This window comes from Salvelinus sp. IW2-2015, linkage group LG13 (genome assembly GCF_002910315.2).
Source record: "Salvelinus sp. IW2-2015 linkage group LG13, ASM291031v2, whole genome shotgun sequence".
NCBI classification, from domain to species: domain Eukaryota; kingdom Metazoa; phylum Chordata; class Actinopteri; order Salmoniformes; family Salmonidae; genus Salvelinus; species Salvelinus sp. IW2-2015.
In genome coordinates this window covers 12,251,735-12,278,018 of record NC_036853.1, presented here as the reverse complement: position 1 = coordinate 12,278,018, position 26,284 = coordinate 12,251,735, and the positions used below count along the sequence as shown (strand labels likewise).

Here is a 26,284-nt window from a genome sequence, read left to right as displayed (position 1 = left end):
CTCCTTCTTCCCCCCGCCTTATCTGGAGACCTGTATCAACATCCCACCACTCATCCTTGGATGGTTTGTTAATGGGTTTCAATATGGCAGGTGCTTTTTTTCAGGCTGCTAAACAGTGCTTTTTGAGGTAATGGCTGGCCATTATTAAAAACGTTGCCACTGAAAAATGAAAGGCAAATGGCAAAGACATTCAGAATGCTTTCCTGTCCCAGTTTTCAGGTATGATTAAAGGTCTCACTTCGTCTTTAAATAAAGCAATGTTAACATGCTATTATGTACATATACTGATGAAAGTTAAAAAGCAACAAAACACATGATTCAGCTTTGATACTTAGAGCATTACCTTCATTTAAGTGATTCCTAAACAAGGTTTGGAAAACATTTACATCTTGGTACATAGATCAACAGAGACAAGCTTTGCTAATTGCTGCTGTGATGAGATGACTAGTGTTGCTGTTCATGTCTGAACTGAAACATTGGAGAAGTTTTGGCTGCCTGTGTGCAGTGCACAGGTTACACAGATGCTGTAAGGAGAGGTAGATTGTCATCCCAGCCAGCACTGGATCAAGACTTGGGGACAAACCTCAGCTCATTGTTGGTCTCATACAGTACAAAAACAAACCTCCACTATCAAACAGATTTCCATGTTGCTAACAATTTAGAGGAATCGAATGAAATTAGCCAAGTAGTAACTGCTTTGACAAAACCCTTTTGCCCTCCTATTCAATGACAAAGGGAGCTTCTAACATCAGCTCTGTCCAGTAACCTTCACTTTTAAAGGTATAATTTGACATGTTTGCTGCTGCAACCTTAAAGTGCTGCTAATCTCAAATACAATATTACAGGCTCCAGCTTAAATAAAATGGCTTAACCAATAACTATTATACATTGTAGTCCACAGCTGGTCTGGCTCACAAAAACAGCTACTGAATCCTAACCACTAGATGGGCAGTGTGGTCCACCACTCACACGTAAAGCTAGAACTGTATATTTGTTGTAAAACCAGGATTTATGTTGGAGAAGAGCAGAATGGGGTGTCATACCATGCTACGGTGACTGATTACCTAACCGTAGGTGTAAGGGAGCCATTTCACAGTCCTCATCCTACATTCTGGGTACAATACAAAAAACACTGCATGGCGTTTGTCTCTTCCCCCCCCATCTCTCGTTCTTTAATGGATTAGTAGTTATTTCTACAGCCTTAAATGTGGTTTGGGGATGAAGGTGTCATCTCCAACCTGGGAGGGGTAGGAGACCCAGGGACAAACAGCTTCTGCTCAGCTAAGGGTCTGAATATTCTCCAGTAGCTCTGGCTTGAGGAGTGCAGGGCTCTTTCCACCGCCAGCCGCAATGTCCGCTTGCACTGCGGTATCCCAGGAAAACGTCAGCAGAACCGCAGGGACCTCCAAGAGAGACAGACATAAATCAGAACCGTCCCTTTGTACAACAAAAGTAAATGGATGGAATTGTTTATTTTGCCTGACATGTATATTTCTGACAATACTGTGTGTCTCTGCTTACCAGGCTACATTCATTCAGGGCCACCTCTTGGTCCTCCTGGAGTTTGTGTCCTCCAGGCGCCACCAGCTCAAATGGCTGCCAGCCATCTACCAGGGAGTTCCGCACAAACTGGAAGAGCACAGACACCTTGTCCCAGGCCAGGAAAGTGCCTGAAGGGCATAATGTGTGATAAGAGAGCCATTAGCAAGTTGAGTAAAGGTAACAAGAGGATACAACTATAAGAAGACATAAGGTACAGTTGAAGTCGGAAGTTTATTCAGTTTCACAATTTCTGACATTTAAATCTAGTAGAAATTCCCTGTCTTAGGTCAGTTAGGATCACCACTTTATTTTAAGAATGTGAAATGTCAGAATAATAGTAGAGAGAATGATTTATTTCAGCTTTTATTTCTCTCATCACATTCCCAGTGGGTCAGGAGTTTACATACACTCAATTAGTATTTGGGAGCATTGCCTTTAAATTGTTGAACTTGGGTCAAACGTTTCAGGTAGCCTTCCACAAGCTTCCCACAATATGTTGGGTGAATTTTGGCCCATTCCTCCTGACAGAGCTGGTGTAACTGAGTCAGGTTTCTAGGCCTCCTTGCTCGCACACGCTTTTTCAGTTCTGCCCACAAAATTTTCTATAGGTTTGAGGGCAGGGCTTTGTGATGGCCACTCCAATACCTTGACTTTGACCTTAAGCCATTTTGCCACAACTTTGGAAGTATGTTTGGGCTCATTGTCCATCCGGACTGATGTCTTGAGATGTTGCTTCAATATATCCACATAATTTTCCTTCGTCATGATGCCATCTATTTTGTGAAGTGCACCAGTCCCTTCTGCAGCAAAGCACCCCCACAACATGATGCTGCCACCCCCATGCTTCACGGTTGGGATGGTGTTCTTCGGCTTGCAAGCCTCCCCCCTTTTTATACTTGCGTACTATTGTACAGATGAACATGGAACCTTCAGGCATTTGGAAATTTCTCCCAAGGAAGAACCAGACTTGTGGAGGTCTACAATTTTCTGAGGTCTTATGTGATGTCTTTTGATTTTCCTATGATGTCAAGCAAAGAGGCACTGAATTTGAAGGTAGGCCTTGAAATACATCCACAGGTACACCTACAATTGACTCAAATTATGTCAATTAGCCTATCAGAAGCTTCTAAAACCATGACATCATTTTCTGGAATTTTCCAAGCTGTTGAAAGGCAGTCAACTTAGTGTATGTAAACTTCTGACCCACTGGAATTGTGATACAGTGAATTATAAGTGAAATAATCTGTCTGTAAACAATTAGATGTCTTAACCGACTTGCCAAAACTACAGTTTGTTTACAAGAAATTTGTGGAGTGGTTGAAAAACCAGTTTTAATGACTCCAACCTAAGTGTATGTAAACCTCCGACTTCAACTGTATATTGAGACAGACTTCAACACTGCAATCAAATTCAGAGGCTACTGCCAAATATACATACAAATGACTATCCATGTCAACGAGCTTATTTGCTCATATCTTGTTTATACATCTGCTTATCACATTAAAGTAGGTGTTTGTTGGCAGATACAGACCCTGCAGTATGTTTCCATCAGGCAGTCGTACTCTCAGCAGGGTGTAATTGTACTTCCTCCTCTCCCTCTGCTCCTCTCTCTCCCGCATGGCCTTGGTACGCAGCATAGCGTTCTTGTCCACCACCTCGTTCCTGAATACCACACAACCACCAAGAATGCACCTTAACACAAAAGACATAACTGGAAAAACCCCCCAACAAGAATACACGTCATGTGCACTAACCAAGTGAACCCTACTAACACTAATACAGTAATCATTTTATACAATAAATTAATCTCTTAAAGATGCACGATGCAGAAATCACTCCGCCATTTCCTGGTTGCTAATATTCTAATCCTTTCAGTTTATGTGACTAAACAAGTATAGTGTAGAGCTGTGGTCACCAACTGGTTGATCGTGACCGAGTGGTCAATCACCAAACATTTCTGTAGAAAAGCCAACGATAAAGGCTTGCGTTCCTTTTTTTCTTCATGTTGCGCGGTTGGTACACTTGATTCGCAAGCCTTGTGCACCGGGTAGGCAAAGTGTTCTCGTTTTCAACCATTCCATTCGTCTGAAAAGACAAACTTGGCGACCTGGCGGACCGGGAGATCTGTGGCTAAATCGAGTGAGCATACGGCGCTGGCCAATCGAATAGCTCAAATCACCGTGCCTACCTACAGCTTCCATAACCCCTGCCACAGCAAAGAAATAGCGCACATATAACAGGTCTACCGTTTCTTAGACTTGCTTTCAATGGGAATGACAGATCTATAACACACATTTCTATGTGAATTTGGCCAGGTTGCTCAAAAAGTTACATATTGCAGCTTTAAAGTATGAGTCCATACTTTTGCTGCTGCTCCCTCTTGAGCTCTTCTGCAGTGAGGTTGTAGAACTCTGGGGGAAGTTCGAAGCGCATGGCGTTGAGGGAGGGTCTGAAGGCCTGGGGCTGGCGGTCCAGCTGGGCTCTGACTGGCTCTCCCCTCTGCAGCCGGTCCCTACTCTCCTTCATCACCTCCAGGGATTCTGGGTCATGCTCCATCAGCACCAGGAACTCCTCACTCTCCTCTGGGAACGGAAGACAATCAGCTAATCAATTCCCCAAATGCAATCCAACCACTTACCCCTGGTACCCCCTATAGTACAGTACGCCTCTGCAGAAGCATACTAGGCCACACAGACAATAGGAAGCATAGACTGTGCATTTGAATGGGTTTACCTTGTCCTTCCACATCCAGCATGATGCTCTGAAAGCCCATAGCTTCCAAGAACTCCCGACTACCCTCCACAGTCTTTACCTTTTCCTACGGAGAGAGAGAGAGAGATCAGACAGGGAGAAAGAGACCAGCGAATGGACCACATCGACAGAAAACATTGAGTCTCACATTACCCTCCACATGTCTCAAATACAGTGGTGGGAAAAAGTGCCCAAGTCTCATACTTGAGTAAAAGTATAGATACTGTACCTTAATAGAAAATGACTAAAGTAAAAGTGAAAGTCACCCAGTAAAATACTACTTGACTACAAGTCTAAAAGTATTTGGTTTTAAATACACTTAAGTATCAAAAATAACAGTATAAATAATTTAAAATTCCTTATATTAAGTAAAGCAGACGGCACCATTTTTAAAAATGTTTTTAAATTTACGAATAGCCACGGGCACAATCCTACACTTGGACTTTATTTACAAAAGATGCATGTGTTTAGTGAGTCCACCAGACCAGAGGCCGTAGGGATGACCACGTGTTCTCTTGATAAGTCTTGTGAATGACAATTTTCCTGTCCTGCTAAGCATTCAAAATGTAACAAGTACTTTTGGTTGACAGGGAAAATGTATGGAGAAAAAGTACAATCTTTTCTTTAGGAATGTAGTGATGTAAAAGTTGTAAAAAAATATAAATAGTGAAGTACAGATTTTAAAAAACTACGTAAGTAGTACTCTAAAGTATTTTTTCACCACTGCTCAAATATACCTGGAACACCTTGTTGCTAAGTTTGATCTTCCTGTACTTCTCCTCTGTTGGGTTCTTACAGATGTTTTCAATGTACCTGACAAGATGGGGGGAAAATGATGGGGTGTCAAGACACTCATTGCATGAATTCTTGTCAATGTGACAATGTACACTCAGTGGCCAGTTTATTCGGTACACCACCCCGTTCACACAAATGGTTCGCTCCTACAGACAGTAAGTCACGTGGCCTACTATATAAAGAAACTTTGAGCGTGATATGAACGTCATTGCCAGGCGCGCCAGATCCTGTATCTCAAAAATGGATGGCCTCCTGGGCTTTTCACATACAGTGTCTAGGGTTTACAGAGAATGGTGCGGGGGGAAAAATAAACATCCAGTCAGCAGCAATCCTGTGGGCGAAAACAGCTTGTTGATGAAAGGTCAAAGGAGCATGGAAATAATTGTGCAAGCTAACAGGCGGGCCACAAACAGGCAAATAACGGTGTAGTACAACAGTGGTGTGCAGAACAACATCTAGGACACACAACTTGTCAGTCCTTGTCATGGATGGGCTATTGCAGCAGACAACCACACTGAGTTCAACTCCTATCAGCTAAAAACAAGAAGAAGTGGCACCAGTGGGTACGTGATCACCAACACTGGACAATTGAGGAGTGTATAAACGTTGCCTGGTCCGACGGATCCCGGTTCCTGTTGCATCATGCTGATTGCAGAGTCAGGATTTGTCATAAGTAGCATGAGTCCGTGGCCCCATCCTGCCTGATATCAACGGTATAGGCTGGTGGTGGTGTAATGGTGTGGAGAATGTTTTCCTGGCACACACATTAAGTCCCTTGATACCAATTGAGCCACGTGTCCATGCCCCAAATAATTCAGGTTGTTCTGGAGGCAAAGGGGGATCCAACCCGGTACTAGATGGGTGTACCTAAAAAACTGGCCACCGAGTGAATATCACACATTCTAAACTGGGTGGTTCGAGACCTGAATGCTGATTGGCTGACAGTCGTGGTATATCAGACCGTATACCACAGGTATGACAAAACATTTGTTTTTACTGCTCTAATTAAGTTGGTAACCAGTTTATAATAGCAATAAGGCACCTCTGGAGTTTGTGATATATGGCCAATATACCACGGCTAAGGGCTGTGTCCAGGCACTCCGCATTGCGCATAAGAACAGCCCTTAACCGTGGTATATTGGTCATATACCACACACCCTCGTGCCTTATTGCTTAATTATAGGACGGTTCCATCCCCCTCCATGTTTCTCACTTGCTTATGATGTCCACTGCAGCCTTGACTTTCTCCCTGTCCTTGTTGAAGGTATGAACCATCATAATGGAAGCCTCCACTGCATCCTCTTCAAACCGCTGTTGGACAAGACGAGGTTAATCATGTGTAGTCAGGACCATACTAATCAAAAAGGATGGTTTGTGGCAAATTAGTGCTAAGACTTTTTACATCAATACTTCATTTCAAAATCAGATCATGAAAATTATGCAATCATGATATCATACGACTTTAAAAATGAGAATCACTTCCGGACCTACCATGAAAATGGCCGCTTTAATGTGCACATCTCTCTCGCTCTTAGTTAAGGTGGCTCCAGTAAGCGGGCAGGTGAAATACACACCTGTTACTGAGAGAAATGCCAGATCCTTAACATTGGAGCCCTGTAAAAGATTACATATACTAGCGATAAATGACAGACAACTCAATGGCAGTCGTCGCACAAATAATTTCTTTGTGAGCAACAGTAAAGGAAAGTTAATTGATTTAATGTATTCCTTGCCTCAACAGCTGTTGTCTTTTCCTTCCCAGCTACTGCTGCAGCTTCTGCCTCAAGCTCTCTTTTCACTGTGAAAAATGATTAAAGACCATTACCCACAACCCAATTCTTTATTTCTGATGATTTATTTCTGACTACTGCTGTGAAACACCTGCACAGTCTTGACAACATCATCAGTCATTAAGCAGCAGTTCTTGGATGCATACACTACCAGTCAAAAGTTTTAGAACACCTACTCATTCAGTTTTTCTTTATTTGTACTATTTTCTACATTGTAGAATAATAGTGAAGACACCAAAACTATGAAATAACACATATGGATTCATGTAGTAACCAAAAAAATAATTAAAAAGTGTTAATCAAAATCTATTTTATATTTGAGATTCTTCAAACTAGCCACCCTTTGCCTTGACCGCTTTGCAGATGCTTGGCATTCTCTTAACCAGCTTCATGAGGTAGTCACCTGGAATGAATTTCAATTAACAGGTGTGCCTTGTTTCAAGTTAATTTGTTGAATTTCTTTCCTTAATGCGTTTGAGCCAATCAGTTGTGTTGTGACAAGTAGGGGTGGTACAGAAGATAGCCCTATTTGGTAAAAGACCTGGTCCATATTATGGCAAGAACAGCTCAAATAAGCAAAGAGAAACGACAGTCCATCATTACTTTAAGACATGAAGGTCAGTCAATACGGAACATTTCAAGAACTTTGAAAGTTTCTTTAAGTGTAGTCGCAAAAACCATCAAGCGCTATGATGAAACTGTCTCTCATGAGGACCGCCACAGGAATGGAAGACCCAGAGTTAGCTCTGCTGCAGAGGATAAGTTCATTAGAGTTACCAGCCTCAGAAATTGCAGCCCAAATAAATGCTTCAACAGAGTTCAAGTAACAGACACATCTCAACATCAACTGTTCAGAGGAGACTGTTTGAATCAGGCCTTCATGGTTGAATTGCTGCAAAGAAACCACTACTAAAGAACACCCTGCCTTTCTAAGGTCTTCGAAAGCCAAGTTAACAAACAGATCACCGACCATTTCGAATCCCACCGTACCTTCTCCGCTACGCAATCTGGCTTCCGAGCTGGTCATGGGTGCACCTCAGCCACGCTCAAGGTCCTAAACAATATCATAACCGCCATCGATAAAAGACAATACTGTGCAGCTGTATTCATCGACCTGGCCAAGGCTTTCGACTCTGTCAATCACTGCATTCTTATAGGCAGACTCAACAGCCTTGGTTTCTCAAATGACTGCCTCGCCTGGTTCACCAACTACCTCTCAGACAGAGTTCAGTGTGTCAAATCGGAGGGCATGTTGTCCGGACCTCTGGCAGTCTCTATGGGGGTGCCACAGGGTTAAATTCTCGGGCTGACTCTTTTCTCTGTATACATCAATGATGTCGCTCTCACTGCTGGTGATTCTCTGATCCACCTCTACGCAGATGGCACCATTCCGTATACTTCTGGCCCTGCTTTGGACACTGTTAACTAACCTCCAGACAAGCTTCAATGCCATACAACTCTCCTTCCGTGGCCTCCAACTGCTCTTAAATGCAAGTAAAACTAAATGCATGCTCTTCAGCCGATCGCTGCCCACACCTGCCCGCCCTTCCAGCATCACTATTCTGGACGGTTCTGACTTAGAATATGTGGACAAATACAAATACCTAGGTGTCTGGTTAGACTGTAAACTCTCCTTCCAGACTCACATTAAGCATCTCCAATCCAAAATTAAATCTAGAATCGGCTTCCAATTTCGTTACAAAGCATCCTTCACTCATGCTGCCAAACATACCCCTGTAAAACTGACCATCCTACCAATCCTTGACTTTGGCGATGTCATTTACAAAATAGCCTCCAACACTCTACTCAGCAATTTGAATGCAGAATATCACAGTGCCATCCGTTTTGTCAACAAAGCCCCATATACTACTCACCACTGCGACCTGTATGCTCTCGTTGGCTGGCCCTCGCTTCATATTCGTTGCCAAACTCACTGGCTCCAGGTCATCTATAAGTCTTTGCTAGGTAAAGCCCCACCTTATTTCAGCTCACTGGTCACCATAGCAGCACCCACTCGCAGCACGCTCTCCAGCAGGTATATTTCACTGGTCACCCCCAAAGCCAACTCCTTTCCTTCCAGTTCTCTGCTGCCAATGACTGGAACGAACTGCAAAAATCACTGAAGCTGGAGACTCATATATCCATCACTCACTTTAAGCATCAGCTGTCAGAGCAGGTTGCAGATCATTGCACCTGTACATAGCCCATCTGTAAATAGCCACCCAACTACCTCATCCCCATATTATTATTTTTTTCCTTTGCACCCCAGTATCTCTACTTGCACATTCATCTTCTGCACATCTATCACTCCAGTGTTTAATTGCTAAATTGTAATTATTTCACCACTATGGCCTATTTATTGCCTTACCTCCCTAATCTTACTTAATTTGCACACTGTATATAGACTTTTTCTATTGTGTTATTGACTGTACGTTTGTTTATTCCATGTGTAACTCTGTGTTGTTTGTGTCGCACTGCTTTGCTTTATCTTGGCCAGGTCGCAGCTGTAAATGAGAACTTGTTCTCAACTGGCCTACCTGGTTAACGGTGGAATAAAAATAATAAGAAGAAGAAGAGACTTGCTTGGGCCAAGAAACATGAGCAATGGATTTTAGAACGGTGGAAATTGGTCCTTTGGTCTGGAGTCCAAATTTGAGATTTTTGGTTCCAACTGCCATGTCTTTGTGAGACACTGTGTTGGTGAACGGATGATCTCCGCTTGTGTATTTCCCACCGTAAAGCATGGAGGAGGTGGTGTTATGGTGCTTTGCTGGTGACACTGTCTGTGATTTCGAATTCAAGGCACACAACCAGCATGGCTACCACAGCATTCTGGAGTGATATGCCATCCCATCTGGTTTGGGCTTAGTGGGACTATCATTTGTTTTTCAACAGGACAATGACCCCTCCCGGCTGTGTAAGGGCTATTTCACGAAGGAGAGTGATGGAGTGCTGAATCAGATGACCTGACCGCCACAATCCCCCAACCAAATTGAGATGGTTTGGGATGAGTTGGACCGCAGTGACAGAAAAGTAGCCAACAAGTGCTCAGCATATGTGGAAACTTCTTCAAGAATGTTGGAAAAGCATTCCAGGTGAAGCTGGTTGAGAGAATGCCAAGTGTGTGCAAAACTGGCATCAAGGCAAAGGGTGACTGCTTTGAAGAATCTCAAATATATTTTGATTTGTTTATCCCTTTTTTGGTTACTACATTATTCCATATGTGTTATTCATAGTTTTGATATCTTCACTATTGTTCTACACTGTGGAAAATAGTAAAAATAAAGAAAAACCCTTGAATGAGTAGGTGTTCTAAAACTTTTGACCGGTAGTGTAGGTATCTAGCTCACCCTGGAGCCGGATGACATCCTGTGAGGTTTGTACCCGTGGGCGTGGCTGCCCCTCGATCCTGGCCAAGGCTGCAGCCCCTGCCTTCTGAGCTCCTTCAGTAGGCGCAGCATAACAGTGCTTGGCAGGGCCACTGCTCTGCACCACTTGGGGCTTGGAGCTGTAGGGGACACATTCAACATTTGACTGCAAGATGTGACTTATAAAGTTATATAGCTATCTACACTCACAAGGGGTTGCACCCTAGTCTTTGATCATGACTCTCAGTTCCATTACATTAGACAAAAGAGTTATTGGACGAAGATGTCTTCTATATGGGCCCCTTTGTTCAGTCTGACAATTAACACCCGTCGCTTGCGGTACGGTTTTGTAAACATAAGACTTTATTTTAAATATAAGCAAGAAATAATTTAAGAAAGTTAAAAATGGGTTTCCCAACTCGCTGCACGTTTTGGTTTTTGTCCTAACACTACACAGCTGATTCAAGTAATCAACTAATCATGAAGCTTTGATAATTTGAATCAGCTGTGTAGTGTTAGGGCAAAAACCAAAACGTGCACTGAGTTTGGGAATCGCTGGGTTAAATTGATAAACATTTGATAGGGTTGGTGTTCCCACACGGCCATATCTCCATGTTACATCGCTTGTTAACGGAAAACCGAAGGAAGACCAGAGGCAACCACCTGTGCTAATTAGCGTCCCCCGACACCTGTGTAAACTTAACTCGGGAAGTGTAGTTTTGTTGGAGGCACCCGTATGGATCTGTAAAACTCCTACAGTAGAGTATATATATATATTTTTTGAAAGATTATTTCTCGGTGACGAAAGATTAGGGTCATAAGTTTCGAAAGCCTTATCGCAAGAGATTATTGACCATTCTAAACGTTTAAACTGTCGGGAAAACTAGGGAGAAGGCAGAATGCCGACTGGAGTTTGAGAACTAGGTTCACCCTGTCCTGAACATTAGAAAAGTAAACAACGGAGCCCATCCAAGTCACGGTTGAGGCCAAGGCCCGGTGAAGGCAACTCTACGAATTAGACATACCATATAACTGTCAATTATATTAACTAAACTGACAACAGCATAGCAGCTATCGTTAGCTCGCAAAGTTTGTTTACCTAGCGTCTTCTGTGAGTTTCTTTCCTGGCCCAGCTGACTTGAATTTTAAATCTTTCTTCATATCCTCGAAAAATTTCTTCATTGTTTACTGTTTATCACAGTAAAATAGCCTGGGAATACGGCACAGGTGAATAGGTGCGCTGAGGTGAGAAAGCTTAGTAAATTGTTGCCATCAAAATGCAAGGGAGGAAGTGGACCGGAAACGGGTGTCATTTATTAATGCTAAATTGTGTACATCAGCCTCTGGTGGTCTGGAGGATGTACAATCATGATGCTGTGTTCCAATGAAATACATTAATCCTAAAATGAATAATTGACAAAAATAAGTATCATAAAATAAATTAACTAGTATTAAGAGTTGGCTTAACACAAAGTAAAGCGTATTTTGTAAACGTTTTAGATGCTTATTTTAAACCTACATGAAATGGAGGTAGACATTTTTAAATGGTCTCCAATACCAGTGTAACATTCAATTAAACGTGTGTTAGAACTGGAAAAATAAACCGACAATTTGGAGGCCGAACACTTATCGTGAGCATTTCTGATATTGTTCATTACGATATCCCAAGTGGCGACGTGGTCTAACGCACTGTATCTCTGGTTCGATCCCGAGCTGTATCACAACCGGCGTGATCGGGAGTCCCATAGGGCGGCGCACAATTGGCCCAGCGTCGTCCAGGTTTAACCGGGGTAGGCCGTCATTGTAAATAAGAATTTGTTCTCAATTGATTTCCTTAAATAAATAAATAACTAGCCTATACTAGAGAAATGTAAGTAAATTTGTGTAACCTTTATTTGACTAGGCAAGTCAGTTAGCTGGTCAACATATCAGCACAAACCCGTAGCACGTGCTCCAGTAGGTATATTTCACTGGTCCCCCCCAAAGCCAATTCCTCCGTGGGCTGCCTTTCCTTACAGTTCTCTGCTGCCAATGACTGGAACAAACTGCAAAAATCACTGAAGCTAGAGACTCATATCTCCCTCATTAGCTTTAAGCACCAGCTGTCAGAGCAGCTAAATAGCCCATCCAACTACCTCATCCCCATACTGTTATTTATTTTGCTCCTTTGCACCCCAGTATCTCTACTTGCACATTCATCTTCTGCACATCTGTCACTCCAGTGTTTAATTGCTATATTGTAATTATTTCGCCACTATGGCCTATTTTTTGCCTTCCCTCCCTTATCCTTCCTCATTTGCACACACTGTATAAAGACCTTTTCTATTGTATTATTGACTGTATGTTTGTTTATTCCATGTGTAACTCTGTATTGTTGTTTGTGTCGCACTGCTTTGCTTTATCTTGGCCAGGTCGCAGTTGTAAATGAGAACTTGTTCTCAACCAGCCTACCTGGTTAAATAAATGTGAAATAAAAAAATTAAGTTAAGAACAAATTCTTATTTTACAATGACGACCTACCCTGGCCAGACCCTATCCTACCCTAACCCGGACGACACTGGGACAATTGTGTGCCGCCCTATGGGACTCCTGATCATGCCGCTTGTGATACAGCCCGGGATTGAACCAGGTGACACCTCTAGCACTGAGATGCCATGCCTGCGCCAATCCGGAGCCAATTAAATGGGTTTGCTAATATGGGTTATTGTTAATTGTAAAATGTATGGCTACAACAATCAAACTAGAAATAAAAAATCCGTGGTGCTTATTGTTAAATTTAGCGTAATATAGATTTTGGCAATATTGGGCTCTGGAGTGACGCGTCAGTCTAAGGCACTGCATCTCAGTGCTAGAGGTGTCACTACAGACCCTGGTTCGATTCCAGGCTGTATCACAACTGGCCGTGATTGAGAGTCCCATAAATAAATACAAAATATCATCCAGCTCTGTGCGCTTAGGGGTGGCATATATTCGCTGTATGACTGCGGACGATTGTTATTTTTATATTTTTGTCAATCTGTTGGTAAAGACACGCTAAAGAAAGGTTTGGTTTCTGTTCTAAACCTTTTGTATTGATGTTAGTATGAATTTCCTAATTAGTAGCCAGTCAATTTAGGAAAACGATATCGAATTTATAGTGTACATATAGTAGAATATGATTGGTTTGAAGAATGGATTGACAAGAAATTAAACCAATTACAGTGGCTAGTAGGAGGGATTTCCGCTCTGATGATCATGGTTAGCGGAAGCTATTCTTGTGAAGTTAACCGCCTCATCTCGCGTTATTGAGAAGCTAGCTTGCTATCTAGCTAACTTTATCGTTTTGCAGGTTTTGTGTCGGCCTGAAAACGGCCAAGAAGCGACGCACAAAGACCTCCAGTGTTAGCTAAAGAAGAAAGAAAAGGCTGCACAGAGGGGCAGAACAATGCCGCACAATTTTCAACCCGGAGACCTGGTCTTCGCCAAAATGAAGGGGTACCCCCACTGGCCAGCCAGGGTAAACTAGCAGCAGCCAGAGAGAAGCGGGTGGGCGGAGGGGACGCTGGAGTTTTGCTGTGCATCCTTGGCAATGACTGACATAGCTAATATTATAGCCAGCTAGCCTTGCCTCGTGCTTGGAAATATATAACTGCTTTGTTGTCCTACCAATCTGTTTGCAAAATGTTTGTTGCTGGATCTTTTTTATGCAAAGTATAACCAGGCTACTTGGGGAATGGCGTTCATGTTTGTGTTGTCTACATGTATTTTGTCCAACCAGGCAGTGCTAAGTAGCTAGCTGTACTGTGCTTTTTGGTGTCCGTTGATTGAAGATGAAATGTTTGATTTGCAGACTCGCTGCCCTGTAAAATAAAATCCTAGCTTTAGTTAACTAATCAGATGATTTTTGGTACAGTAAACACAAATATTTACTTTTCTGGAAATGACTTTGATGTGTTCACCTCTTCCCAGGATTTTTGACTGTGATTTGAAAATTCTACAGATTGTACCAGTCAAGGTGTCTGTCTGGAGTGAAGGTTTCAGACAAGGCCACAATATTGTCTACTTATTTCCAACCTTCCTTTCCTCATTTTCACAACTTGACTTGAGGATCAGACTACAAAGAGCAGTGAATATATATTCTCTCCTGTACCTAGTTTGGATGTCTCTCACACTTTTGTTTTTGTTGTGTGGTTCTCGTTCTTCTAGATTGAGGATGTCGCAGATGGGGCAGTGAAACCCCCTCCCAATAAAATCCCTATCTTCTTCTTTGGGACCCATGAAACGTAAGTGCTGTGTCTGTTTGATTTAGAATAGCAGGATGGGAATCTCAGGATGGACTTGAAACTGTGGTATATTACATTCACCATTGTCCTTTATTAGATCCGTTTTTTATATATATATATATTGAGATTGATGCAAAAATACATTTTGATTTGTATTTATTTTCCAGCTGGTTCTGTTTATCTTGTTGTCCACAGCTACCTAATGTGTTGTATGTTTACTTGAAGTATCGACACTCATATTTCTGTGGACATGTGTCCTCCATGTTTGTTGATGCACTATATTTTCTTTAACTTATTTTAAACTTTTGAAACCCATTCATGAGTTTTTCATAACTGGTTTATGTTGTAAGGGATCTAGGTCCATTTGTGTGTGTGTGAAAAGTTTAGTGTTTTGGTCGTACAGCAGTAGTTTTGCAAGATAGCAGATGGACTATTCTTAAACCACCACTAGGTGGCAAAATAACTGTCAGTACTGTAGTTTGTTGCCAGTTCATGGCTTTCACATCATGCAGAAACTCCGTGTCATCTACCTGGTAAGCATGGAGTTTGTCTCTGCCAGGTATTGGCTTTTTAATTTAGTGACTCAGAATTAAAGTCTCGTAAATACTGTCGCAATATAAAGTAATGTGTTATCAAATCATGCTCTCTCTTCCTCAGAGCATTCCTTGCGCCAAAGGACCTTTTTGCCTATGAGAAGCACAGTGAGCGCTTTGGGAAACCTAATAAAAGAAAGGGCTTCAACGAGGGCTTGTGGGAAATCCAGAACAACCCTCACGCCTCCTATAGTGCTCCTGCAGTAAGTACATCTTATCAGAAGTCCAACTCAATACCGTTTCTCTAATACTGACCAGCTACAACTGAGTGCTGTTACCCCTGTTTTCTCTTTTGCTGTGCACTTTGGATCCATTTAGATCAGACTCATTCCCCTAAAAAGTGCCTCAGGCCTCAGTTTAGGATGTGATAGATTACAGTACTATGCAGCTCCCTGTTGGTGTTATTATCTGCTCGGTCAGCACTCGGTATCACATGTTCTTCAACAATCACTTATAAGCGGTAACGGAGCATTAGGTCTCAGACCAACAGGGTTCGAGGCAGCTTCGTCCTCCAAGCAATACGACTGATGAACAACTAATCACACATGGACTATCTGAAATGACTATACACACATACAATGACCAGGGTAGCAGACTCGTCGCTTTTCGGCGATATTCGGCATTTTGTTCTCAAAATAGGCCATCCACGTGAATCGTGTGGATCTAAAGGTTGTTTCTCATAGATACACATTTTAGAAGAATACAGGCATAGAAGCTGACCGGATTTAACAGAAAGTCTACTAAAGTGTGACTTTGACCTTGTTTCGTATCAAATTTATTTATAAAGCCCTTCTTACATCAGCTGATGTCACAAAGTGCTGTACAGAAACCCAGCCTAAAACCCCAAACAGCAAGCAATGCAGGTGTAGAATCACGGTGGCTAGGTAAAACTCCCTAGAAAGGCCAGAACCTAGGAAGAAACCTAGAGAGGAAGTAGGCTATGAGGGGTGGCCAGTCCTCTTCTGGCTGTGCCAGGTGGAGATTATAACAGAACATGGCCAAGATGTTCAAATGTTCATAGATGACCAGCAGGGTCGAATAATAATAATCACAGTAGTTGTCGAGGGTGCAACAGGTCAGCACCTCAGGAGTAAATGTCAGTTGGCTTTTCATAGCCGATCATTCAGAGTATCTCTAATGCTCCTGCTGTCTCTAGAGAGTTGAAAACAGCAGGTCTGGGACAGGTAGCACGTCCGGTGAGCAGGTCAGGGTTCCATAGCCGCAGGCAAAACAGTTGAAACTGGAGCAGCAGCACGGCCAGGTGGACTGGGGGCAGCAAGGAGTCATCAGGCCATGTAGTCCTGAGGCATGGTCCTAGGGCTCAGGTCCTCCGAGAGAGAGAAAGAGAGAATTAGAGAGAGCATACTTAAATTCACACAGGACACCAGATAAGACAGGAGAAATTCTCCAGATATAACAGACTGACCCTAGCCCCCGACACATAAACTACTGCAGCATAAATACTGGAGGCTTTCTTGCCTATTTACATCCTTTCGTTCACAGGCTAGGTTATTTTTCAATGTCAGTTTGCATTTGATGCAACTGTTAGATGTCTGAGATTCTCCACTGTTACCACGAGAACCTCCAGCCCTTAAAGGGGCAGCTGAACATTTTTGTCTCACCTAAGTGACTTCTATTTGAGTGTACAGTTGCAAGAAAAGGTATGTGAACCCTTTGGAATTACCTGGATTTCTACAAAAAATTGGGGGAAAATGTGATCTGATCTTCAGTCACAACAATAGACAGTGTGCTTAAACTAATAATACAAATTATTGTATTTTTCTTGTCTATATTGAATAAGTCATTTAAACATTCAGTGTAGGTTGGGAAAAGTATGTGAAAGCTAATTGGAGTCAGGAGTCAGCTAACTTGGGAGTCCAATCAATGAGATGAGATTGCAGATGTTGGTTAGAGCTGCCCTGCAATATAAAAAACACTTTCAATATATGAGTTTGCTATTCACAAGAAGCATTGCCTGATGTGAACCATGCCTCGAACAAAAGAGATCTTAGAAGACCTAAGATTAAGAATTGTTGACTTGCACAGAGCTGGAAAGGGTTACAAAAGTATCTCTGAACGCCTTGATGTTCATCAGTCCACGGTAAGACAAATTGTCTATAAATGGAGAAAGTTCAGCACTGTTGCTACTCTCCGTAGGAGTGGCCGTCCTGCAAAGATGACTGCAAGAGCACAGCACAGAATGTTCAATGAGGTTATGAAGCATCCTAGAGTGTCAGCTAAAGACTTAAATAAATCTCTGGAACATGCTAACCTCTCTGTTGACAAGTCTACGATACGTAAAACACTAAACAAGAATGGTGTTCATGGGAGGACACCACGGAAGAAGACACTGCTGTCCAAAAAAACATTGCTGAACGTCCACAGTGCTACTGTCAAAATATTCTGTGGACAGATAAAACTACTGTTGAGTTGTTTGGAGGGAACACGCAACACTATGTGTGGTGAGAAAAAGGCACGGCACACCAACTTCAAAACCTCATCCCATCTGGAAAGTATGGTGGCGGGAGCATCATGGTTTGGGCTGCTTTGCTGCCTCAGGGCCTGGACAGCTTGCTATCATTGACGGAAAAATGAATTCCCATGTTTATCAAGACATTTTGCAGGAGAATGTAAGGCTCTCTGTCTGCCAATTGATGCTCAACAGAAGTTGGGTGATGCAACAGGACAACGACCCAAAACACAGAAGTAAATCAACAACAGAATGGCTTCAACAGAAGAAAATACACCTACTAGAGTGGCCCAGTCAGAGCCATGACCTCAACCCGATTGAGATGCTGTGGCATGACCTCGAGAGCGGTTCACACCAGACATCCCAAGAATATTGCTGAACTGAAACAGTGTTGTAAAGAGGAATGGTCCAAAATTCCTCCTGACCGTTGTGCAGGACTGATCCGTAACTACAGAAAACGTTTGGTTGAGGTTATTGCTGCCAACTGAGGGTCAACCAGTTATTAAATCCAAAGGTTCAGTTTTTCTACCCTGCACTGTGAATGTTTACACTGTTCAATAAAGTCATGAACATTTATAATTGTTTTTTATTAGTTTAAGCAGACTGTCTTGTTGTGACTGAGATGATCAGAACATTTTTATGACCAATTTATGTAGAAATCCAGGTAATTCCAACGGGTTCATACTTTTTCTTGCCACTGTACAGTATGCCTAATTGAGCTTAGAACATTCCAAAAACCTTTTTATTCAATAACGTTTAGTAATTTCTTATTAAAATACTCTTCTTCAAATGCTTTGATTGTGCTGAAGTACTCCTTGTAAACAATGTCATATTAGAGCCCTGTGTAATTGTGTTTATGTATATAAGTTATTGTATTTTAACACTGAAAGCACCTTGCAATGTATTAGATGTGAGACAGGATTTGTGTTTTACTTTTCTTTATGCACCTCTATAGAACAACTTGTCGGGTGCATTGAAGACTGACCTATTCCTGTCTGGGGAGACTAAAATTATCATTACATGTCATAATAAACCTTAAACCCAGACCAAAGAGCCTAACTCTACCCCAGGACACTATTTTCAAATGTGTATCATGTACTTGTTATTCTCTGAAAATAAGCAAACGTTCTTGCACTTCACATGGATCTTTTTGTGCGTTACCGTGCAAACACCATTTGTCGCCCTTTTGGGCCCTCACCAGTTTGCATCCCTGACTGACACTTGCAAACTACACACAACCACACATACAGTCACCATACTCGCTGCTACTGTTCTTTTATATTATTTTCTGCTCAGTCCCTTTAACCTGTTTACACATATACCATTTTTTATAATTTACCTCATTTATATAGCTTTACCTCAACTGACACCAGTACTCCTGACATTGATATGAGTACTGGTACCAACCGTGTGTGTGTTTCAATCTTATTCATAATGGTTTATTTTTTTTATATGACTTACTATTTCTGCATTGATGAGGAGTGCTTGCAATTAAGCTTTTCACTGTCCTGTTTATACATGCTGTATCCTATGCATGTGATAAACATTGATTTGACTCATCTCCCCATTCACACCCTAGCCTGCCAGCTCGTCTGGCAGTGAAGCTAATGATGATGCAGCAGGAAGTGATGCAGAGGATGACAAGGAGGCAGTGGTGCCCAGTAAGGCAGATTCAGGAAGTGAGGTAGATTCTGACTCAGGAAGTGAGGATCGAGGAGGTGGTGGCGGCAGTGGTGGAGGAGTGGTCAAGAGGAAGGCCCCTGCTGCCAAGGTGATTGCAAAATTATAATTTTAGTGTTTTGGGATTTTAATGCCCTCTGAACAAAACTGTTGCTTAGATGTGCCTCTGTTATAATATAACATCTCTGTTCTATCTTTCATTCAGCGCCCCCCTGTGAAGAAGGCCCGGGGTTCGTCCAGTGACAGGGATGGAGAGGAGAGTGGCTCACCCTCTGAGCCAGAACCTTCCCCTTCTGACTCGGACTCTGGAAAGAACAGTGACCAGGTCAGTTGACACATGCACACGTTGTACACTAGCATGACAATATTAATTGATGGGGTCTTGTTTGTTTGCCCCTGTAGGACTTCACCCCAGAGAAGAAGGCGGCAGCAGGCCGTGGCAGTGGGAAGAAGGCTGGAGGTGGCAAAGGGAAGAAGGTGAGGAAATGGACGCCCTTCAGGTGTCAAACAGTCCTGGGAGCTGAGTAGATAAAGCACTGTTTTGTGTTTCAGTGACTGCTGGTTCTCTCATTGTGTTTTTATCTCTCTCTGTTTCTCTCTGTGGGCTGGTGTAGAAGGCGGTGTCTGACTCAGACTCTGACTCTGGGTCTCAGTCGGACAAGAAGAAAGGGGGCAGTGACTCAGAAGATGAGAAGCCACGGCCTGCTCTGTCTGGATCCGAATCTCAGTCTGGCTCCAAATCCGACTCTGACTCAGAGCCACAGCCACCTCCACGGAAGGCCCCTCAAGCGCGCAAGAAAGGTGAGAGCTATAATGTCTGGTATTACACAGTGTATGATAACTGTATTTGTCACTGCATAACCCTCTTTGCCATTTGTCCCAATCAGAGAAGCCTCTGCCAAAGCCTCGTGGTGGACGGAAACCCAAAGCTGCCCAGGCCAGAGCACCGCCATCTTCCTCTGACAGCGACAGGTCAGCATGGCTCTAGTCTGTTCCACATTGGTTGTGTGCTATGTTAATACATTTATAAATGACTTGTATCAATAAATTAGTACATTATGAATGATATCCTATACTGTGTACTATAGCGACAGTGAGCCTGACCGCGTCAGTGACTGGAAAAAGAGAGATGAGGAGCGTCGGAAAGAGCTAGAGGAACGCCGGAAGAAGGAGCAGGCAGAGGAGATCCTCAAGTATCGGGAGAGGGAGAAGGAAGAAGATGAGCAGAGAAAGAAGGACAAGGAGAAGGGAAAGAGCAGTGGTGAAAACAGCTCAGATGAGGGTGTAGATGATCACCCACTGAAGAAGTCCAAGAAACCTCCACCGCCACCCATCCCCGCCCCCTCCGACTCCGACTCTGGACCTGAGGTAACTAGCATGGAAGACTGTGTAAAGAGTGGACATTTGTTTGTTTTTGTATCTAGAATAGATTTGTTGAACATTTTAACCATAATCAGGTGAAAAAATCTGCAAAGCGTTCAGACAGCCAGAAGAAAGGGAGAACAAAGAAAGAGAGAGATCATGGTAAAGGCAAAAAGGAGAAAGAAGAGAAGGAAAAGCGAGCCCAGCGGTCAGAAGAGAGGCCCAGAGGGAGGTAAATGCACATGGCTGAACCAGACAAAAGATTAGAGTACAGATCACATTAGATATCTTCATTAAATATAAATTCACACAGATCACTGATCTCTCTCCCTCAGGTCCAAGCCTGACAAGCCCAAACGCAAACCCGAGAGACCTCCCGAGAGGAAAGTAGAGAAGAAAAAAGGTCAACGCTCAATGTTACTCCCAATTCACCATGTCCATTTGGAAAGCATGCATATGGGAAACTCATTTGCATAGTCTCATATTGTGACAAACGGTTGGTCCGATACAGTGCCAGAGCCAGATAATATCAACTTTATGTCCTCACTCCTTGTCTTTTTGTCTGCACAGAGCCAACCCCAGACGAAAAGCTGCAGAAGCTGCACACGGACATCAAGTTTGCGCTGAAAGTGGACAACCCAGTGAGTAAACATAAGGGGCTCCATTCATTGCCAACAAAAAAGTTATTATCACATAGTTGGGATTTTACAAGCAGCATGACAAGTGGCATGAGGTATATAATTTTTTTGTTTACCAATTAAGGGTTACTTGCACATTGTGGTATTCTATCATGTTATGTCTGCTCTGCAGGACATAGAGCGCTGTCTACTGGCCCTGGCAGAGCTCGAAGCTGTGCCGGTCACCAGCCACATCCTGCAGAAGAACTCTGATGTTATCGCCACACTTAAAAAGGTGCCTTTCCGTCTAAACCCCTGAATGAAAGTTAACTTTATAGAGCCGCTGTGTACATTTCATTATCTCTCTTGTTTTCTGGCCCTTGTGATCCACGCTGTTGTTCTGATTGATGTTTGTCTTACTGTAGATCCGTCGATACAAGGCAAGCAGTGCCGTTATGGAAAAGGCCAGCCAGGTCTACAACAAGTTAAAGGGTCAGTTTGTGGTCAAGTCTGAAATGCCAAGTAAACACAAAGCTGAGGGAAAAGAGCAGGAAGAGGATGGGAAGGAGACACAAAATTCTGGTAATTCTCTCAGCCCATACTTTTACGATCACAACTGATGGACTTCTTCTTTACTGTTCTCACATTCTCCTTAATTTTCATCCTCAGGATATTACTCTTTAATAATGATAATAATTCAGACTTTTATTTTGCCGTGTGTAGCTAACAATGAAATGAAAGGTCCATCATTTGTAGCCAGTATATTGATTTTGCATTACTTGTTATCAGATGTAATGCCTGTGAATGGGGAATCAGAAGTCCAGAAAAAGGAATGTACTGAGTTAGAGGATACCCCAAAGTCACCGGTCCAGGTAGAGAATGATGAGCGTGTGGCTTCAAGCCCCAACAGGTAAATAATATTCTCCTATGTCACATCTTGGTGTACTTCCTTTATTTCTGCTAATATTTGTTCAATGTGTCCATAGTAATATTGCTCTGCTAATTGGTACCATGCCACCATCACAAAGATATGTAGCTCTAGTTCTGAAGTCTTGTCTCTTCTCCATGGTAGGCCCAGTCCTGATAGTCCTACTGAGCAGCAGACGCACACTGATGATGAAACGTACCACGCTCTCTCTGCAGAGACTGAACCGCCAGCAATAGAGAGCTGAAGAAAATGGAGCACAATTGTTTAACACAGCTAACAGCTCATTAGTCTCGTCCTGGATACATGGCGCTGTGCTGACCCCTTTGTTGTTCACAATTTTATTTTTCCTTTTATACGACACCTTGGCCTGTCCCCAATCTCCCCCCCCCCACACAAAGCTACTTTGCTTTATTATTCTCCCACATGAACTCTAACTTTGGTCTTTCATATTGTATGTATATTGAAAGATTCAATTTTTAGCACTTCTAACAGGAAATTTAGGGGGAAAAGAGGAGCCTTGTGATGAATGTTCTGCAGTAATTGCATGTCACGTGATTCAAGGCATCTGTTGGCTTTGAGAAAAATATTGGAGCTGATAGAGAACCTAGAGAAGGCTAATGTGTGTTGGACAAGTATGGGTGTCTTGACCGTTGGTTATGAATATTTTTCTTATCTGGTCATTTCTTATTAATTCAGTCTCAACATGAAAATCTAAAGCCATTGAACATAATCACATCACATGTTTTCCAACTAAGGTCCACCTACTTTTTTATAACAAGTATGTTTTCTGAAATTGCAACAACTTTTGACTTGTGGAACTATTCACCCTGTCATCGTGTCTTCTCCATCTGCTTTCAATAACTTGCCTATTGAATGGGATAATATACATTGTGTACAGAGTGAACAATATGATCTTAATCAGAAGTTGTCCATATCCCATGTAGCTGGAGCCCATTTGGCATTTGCTTGTCATACATACTTTGGAAGTGTTTTTAGTGCTATGTAAATTGGTAAAATCATTTGTATCGTTGAATAAAAATCTCAGCATGGTGGTCCTAGTCTGAACACTTCTGTTATCGAAGGCAGCATGTCATCACATGGTACTTCATGGAAGTCCCATATTCCCATAATAAAAATCCAGTTGGGTTGGGGTGTGACTGGTGTAATAACTACACATTACAACCCTTGTAACCAGGCTTGGGATGAGGAATTGCAGTGAATAAGAGTGCATTTGGAAAGTATTCAGACCCCTTCCCTTTTTTCAAATTTTGTTACATTACAGCCTTATTCTAAAATTGCTTAAATATTTTCAATCTACACACAATACCCCATAATAGCAAAGCGGAAACTGATTTTTAGAAATAAAATAACCTTATTTACCTAGGTATTCTGACCCTTAGCTATGAAATTCAAATTGAGCTCAGGTGCATCCTGTTTTGATTGATCATCCTTGATGTTTCTACTACTTGATTGGAGTCCACCTGTGGTAAATTAAATTGATTGGACATGATTTGGGAAGGTAAACACCTGTCTATAGAAGATCCCACAGTTGACAGTGCATGTCAGAGCGAAAACCAAGCCATGAGGTCGAAGGAATTGTCCATAGTGTTGAGGCAGGATTGTTTCAAGGAACAGATCTGGGGAAGAGTACCAAAAAATGTCTGCAGCATTGAAGGTCCCCAAGAACACAGTGGCTTCCATTATTCTTAAATGGGAGAAGTTTGGAACCACCAAGACTCTTCCTAGAGCTGTCCGCCCGGCCAAACTGAGCAATCGGAGAAGGGCATTGGTCATGGAGTAAACCAAAAACCCGATGGTCACTCTGACAGAGCGCCGGAGTTCCTTTGTGGAGATGTGAGAACCGTCCAAAAGGACAACCATCTCAGCAGCACTCCACCAATCAAGCCTTTATGGAGTGGCCAGACGGAAGCCACTCTTAAGTAAAAGGCACATGCAAGCCCGCTTGGAGTTTTCCAAAAGGCACCTAAAGGACTCTCAGACCATGAGAAACAAGATTCTCTTGTCTGATGAAACCAAGATTGAACTCTTTGGCCTGAATGCCAAGTGTCACGTCTGGAGGAAACCTGGCACCATCCCTACGCTAAAGCATTGTGGTGGCAGCATCATGCTGTGGGGATGCTTTTCAGCGGCAGAGAATGGGAGACAAGTCAGGATCGAGGGAAAGACGAATGGAGCAAAGTACAGAGAAATCTTGATAAACTGCTCAGGACCTCAGACTGGGCGAAGGTTCACGTTCCAACAGGGCAACAACCATAAGCACACAGCCAAAACAATGCAGGAGTGGCTTCGGGACAAGTCTCAATGTCCTTGAGTGGCCCAGCCAGAGCCCGGACTTGAACCCAGTTGAACATCTCTGGAGAGGCCTGAAAATAGCTGTGCAGCGACGCTCCCCATCCAGCCTGACAGAACTTGAGGATCTGCAGAGAAGAATGGGAGAAACTCCCCAAATACAGGTGTGCCAAGCTTGTAGCGTCATACCCAAGATGACTTGAGGCTGTAATCACTGCCAAAGGTGCTTCAACAAAGTACTGAAAAAGGGTCTGAATACTTATGTAAATGTTTTCAGTTTATTTATATATATGTGTGTGTGTGTGTGTATATAAATTTGCTAAAAAATCGAAACTTGTTTTCGTCATGTGTTATTGTGTGTAGATTGATGAGGGGGGGGTCGGGGAATGGTGTAATCCATTTTAGAATAAGGCTGTAAAGTAACACAATTTGGAAAAAGTCAAGGGGTCTGAATACTTTCCAAATGCATTGTATATGGGCCTATGCTCGCTAGTGCATTTTTAGACTGGTCAGCGGTGTGAAATAGTTTTTTTATGATGTAATATATATTTATGCAAGTTATATAACAAATGAATTGCCATATTTTTACATGTGTTTGTGCTGTCATGCATAATGCTCATTGAGATTGCTGTGGCAAAAAAAAGTCAGGTAGGTCAAAGGCTACATACTGTGCAAAAATTGGACATTGACACACTGACAAACTTGGGGAATAATTGCATTTTGCATAGAGAATATGACCGGAAAATAATTATCATCCATTCACATTAAACTGCGTACTAGACGTATATCTTTCATTTAATTGATTTCCATAATGAGAATTCCACATGAATACAACCAGTCAGCTGACTTTAGACGCCATTTTGTCAGTGGAGTACAGGACGCCCCATCTGGCCTCGCCTTCTCTGGCTGGGATTAATAAACAGTTACGAATCACGGAAAGACAATACCCGGGTGGATGAGAGACTGTCTTGCGGACCGGTTCGCACCCAAAAGACGTCTATTTTGTCCCCGAGGACAGAAGCGACAAAAGTTAGCCAACAGCCATGGCGTTGAAGATTGTTAAAGGGAGCATCGATCGGATGTTCGATAAAAACCTTCAAGATTTAGTACGTGGCATTAGGAATCACAAGGAAGATGAGGTAAAACGATTAACTGTGTTTTCGTTATTGTCTGATTTCACACTGTCAGTAAGTAAACATTCGTGTAACACATCTCATTGCAAAATAGCTAACGTTAGCCAGATCACCTACTATACTATTTGATGGCCTTTCCAACGTTAGCTTTCTGCACAGCTGTAATATGCTATTCCTAGTTAGCTGCTATCCACATATGCAGATAAATTACAATGAAAATATGTAACGTTATATAACAAGTTAACCAAGACTGAGTTGTAAATTCACGAATAACAACTAGCTGTCCAATTAGTCAACTCGTTAACTGTCATTACTCAATAATAATCGTCATATGACTAGCTAACTAACATTAGTTTGATAACGGTAACGTTAGGTTTCATCGCCCCTTCGAATCGTGTTGGCCGGTCTTGCACGAGTCTACTTCTTACTGGTGGTGAAACGCTACCCTGTTACTCCTCGTGGCAGGTGGTTTCAGGTGATCACCTTGACCGATAATGTGCCGTACAACCATTCAAATTTTAGTTAACTAGCTAGCAAGTGACAGCTAGGAAACTAACTAGCCAAGCTTATACACCTCAGCTGGTGATGATGCGCGGAATGATAACACATCTGTCTTGTTCAGCACTATATTCTCTTCATTTATTTGCTAACGGGCAGTAGTAAAAAAGTTACTTTTGCGTATA

The 26,284-nt window shown here is 42.5% G+C and overlaps 3 protein-coding genes across 4 annotated transcripts in view; 2 read left to right on the top strand and 1 right to left on the bottom strand.

Annotated features, from left to right (window-relative positions):
- Positions 1-323: 323 nt before the first annotated feature.
- Positions 324-11,542, bottom strand: LOC111972129 (UBX domain-containing protein 6). The gene is made up of 11 exons (XM_023998992.2): positions 11,346-11,542; positions 10,229-10,386; positions 6,822-6,886; positions 6,580-6,702; positions 6,302-6,399; positions 5,031-5,106; positions 4,276-4,360; positions 3,905-4,124; positions 3,074-3,204; positions 1,522-1,670; positions 324-1,403 (listed from the first exon to the last, which is right to left on the bottom strand). Exons 1-11 carry the CDS (start codon positions 11,426-11,428, stop codon positions 1,278-1,280), a joined length of 1,314 nt encoding a protein of 437 aa, XP_023854760.1. The 5' UTR covers positions 11,429-11,542; the 3' UTR covers positions 324-1,277.
- Positions 11,543-13,500: 1,958 nt separating this feature from the next.
- Positions 13,501-22,489, top strand: LOC111972128 (hepatoma-derived growth factor-related protein 2). Of its 2 annotated transcripts, none has more exons than XM_070446129.1 (16): positions 13,501-13,742; positions 14,432-14,508; positions 15,166-15,304; positions 19,151-19,342; positions 19,457-19,576; positions 19,654-19,728; positions 19,866-20,052; positions 20,139-20,223; positions 20,340-20,619; positions 20,727-20,845; positions 20,949-21,016; positions 21,184-21,254; positions 21,424-21,525; positions 21,656-21,812; positions 22,020-22,140; positions 22,303-22,489. In XM_070446129.1, exons 1-16 carry the CDS (start codon positions 13,671-13,673, stop codon positions 22,400-22,402), a joined length of 1,965 nt encoding a protein of 654 aa, XP_070302230.1. In that variant the 5' UTR covers positions 13,501-13,670; the 3' UTR covers positions 22,403-22,489. The 2 variants fall into 2 exon arrangements, with proteins under 2 accessions (XP_070302230.1, XP_023854759.1); XM_023998991.2 differs by having other exon boundaries at positions 20,709-20,845.
- Positions 22,490-25,323: 2,834 nt separating this feature from the next.
- The window catches only part of LOC111972127 (AP-3 complex subunit delta-1-like), a 56,582-nt gene continuing 55,621 nt past the window's right edge, over positions 25,324-26,284 (top strand). Inside the window, 1 exon segment of the mRNA XM_023998990.1 lies at positions 25,324-25,607. Coding sequence (XP_023854758.1) covers positions 25,512-25,607 — 96 coding nt within the window. The 5' untranslated portion in view covers positions 25,324-25,511.

Coding starts and splice junctions, on each gene's coding strand:
- LOC111972129 (XM_023998992.2), bottom strand. CDS start 11,428: ATGAAGAAATTTTTCGAGGATATGAAGAAAGATTTAAAATTCAAGTCA. Junction 6,703..6,821: donor AAAAGACAACAGCTGTTGAG/GCAAGGAATACA, acceptor AATCTTTTACAG/GGCTCCAATGTTAAGGATCT. Junction 4,125..4,275: donor GCTGGATGTGGAAGGACAAG/GTAAACCCATTC, acceptor TTCCGTTCCCAG/AGGAGAGTGAGGAGTTCCTG.
- LOC111972128 (XM_023998991.2), top strand. CDS start 13,671: ATGCCGCACAATTTTCAACCCGGAGACCTGGTCTTCGCCAAAATGAAG. Junction 21,813..22,019: donor GAAGGAGACACAAAATTCTG/GTAATTCTCTCA, acceptor ACTTGTTATCAG/ATGTAATGCCTGTGAATGGG. Junction 22,141..22,302: donor GTGGCTTCAAGCCCCAACAG/GTAAATAATATT, acceptor TCTCCATGGTAG/GCCCAGTCCTGATAGTCCTA.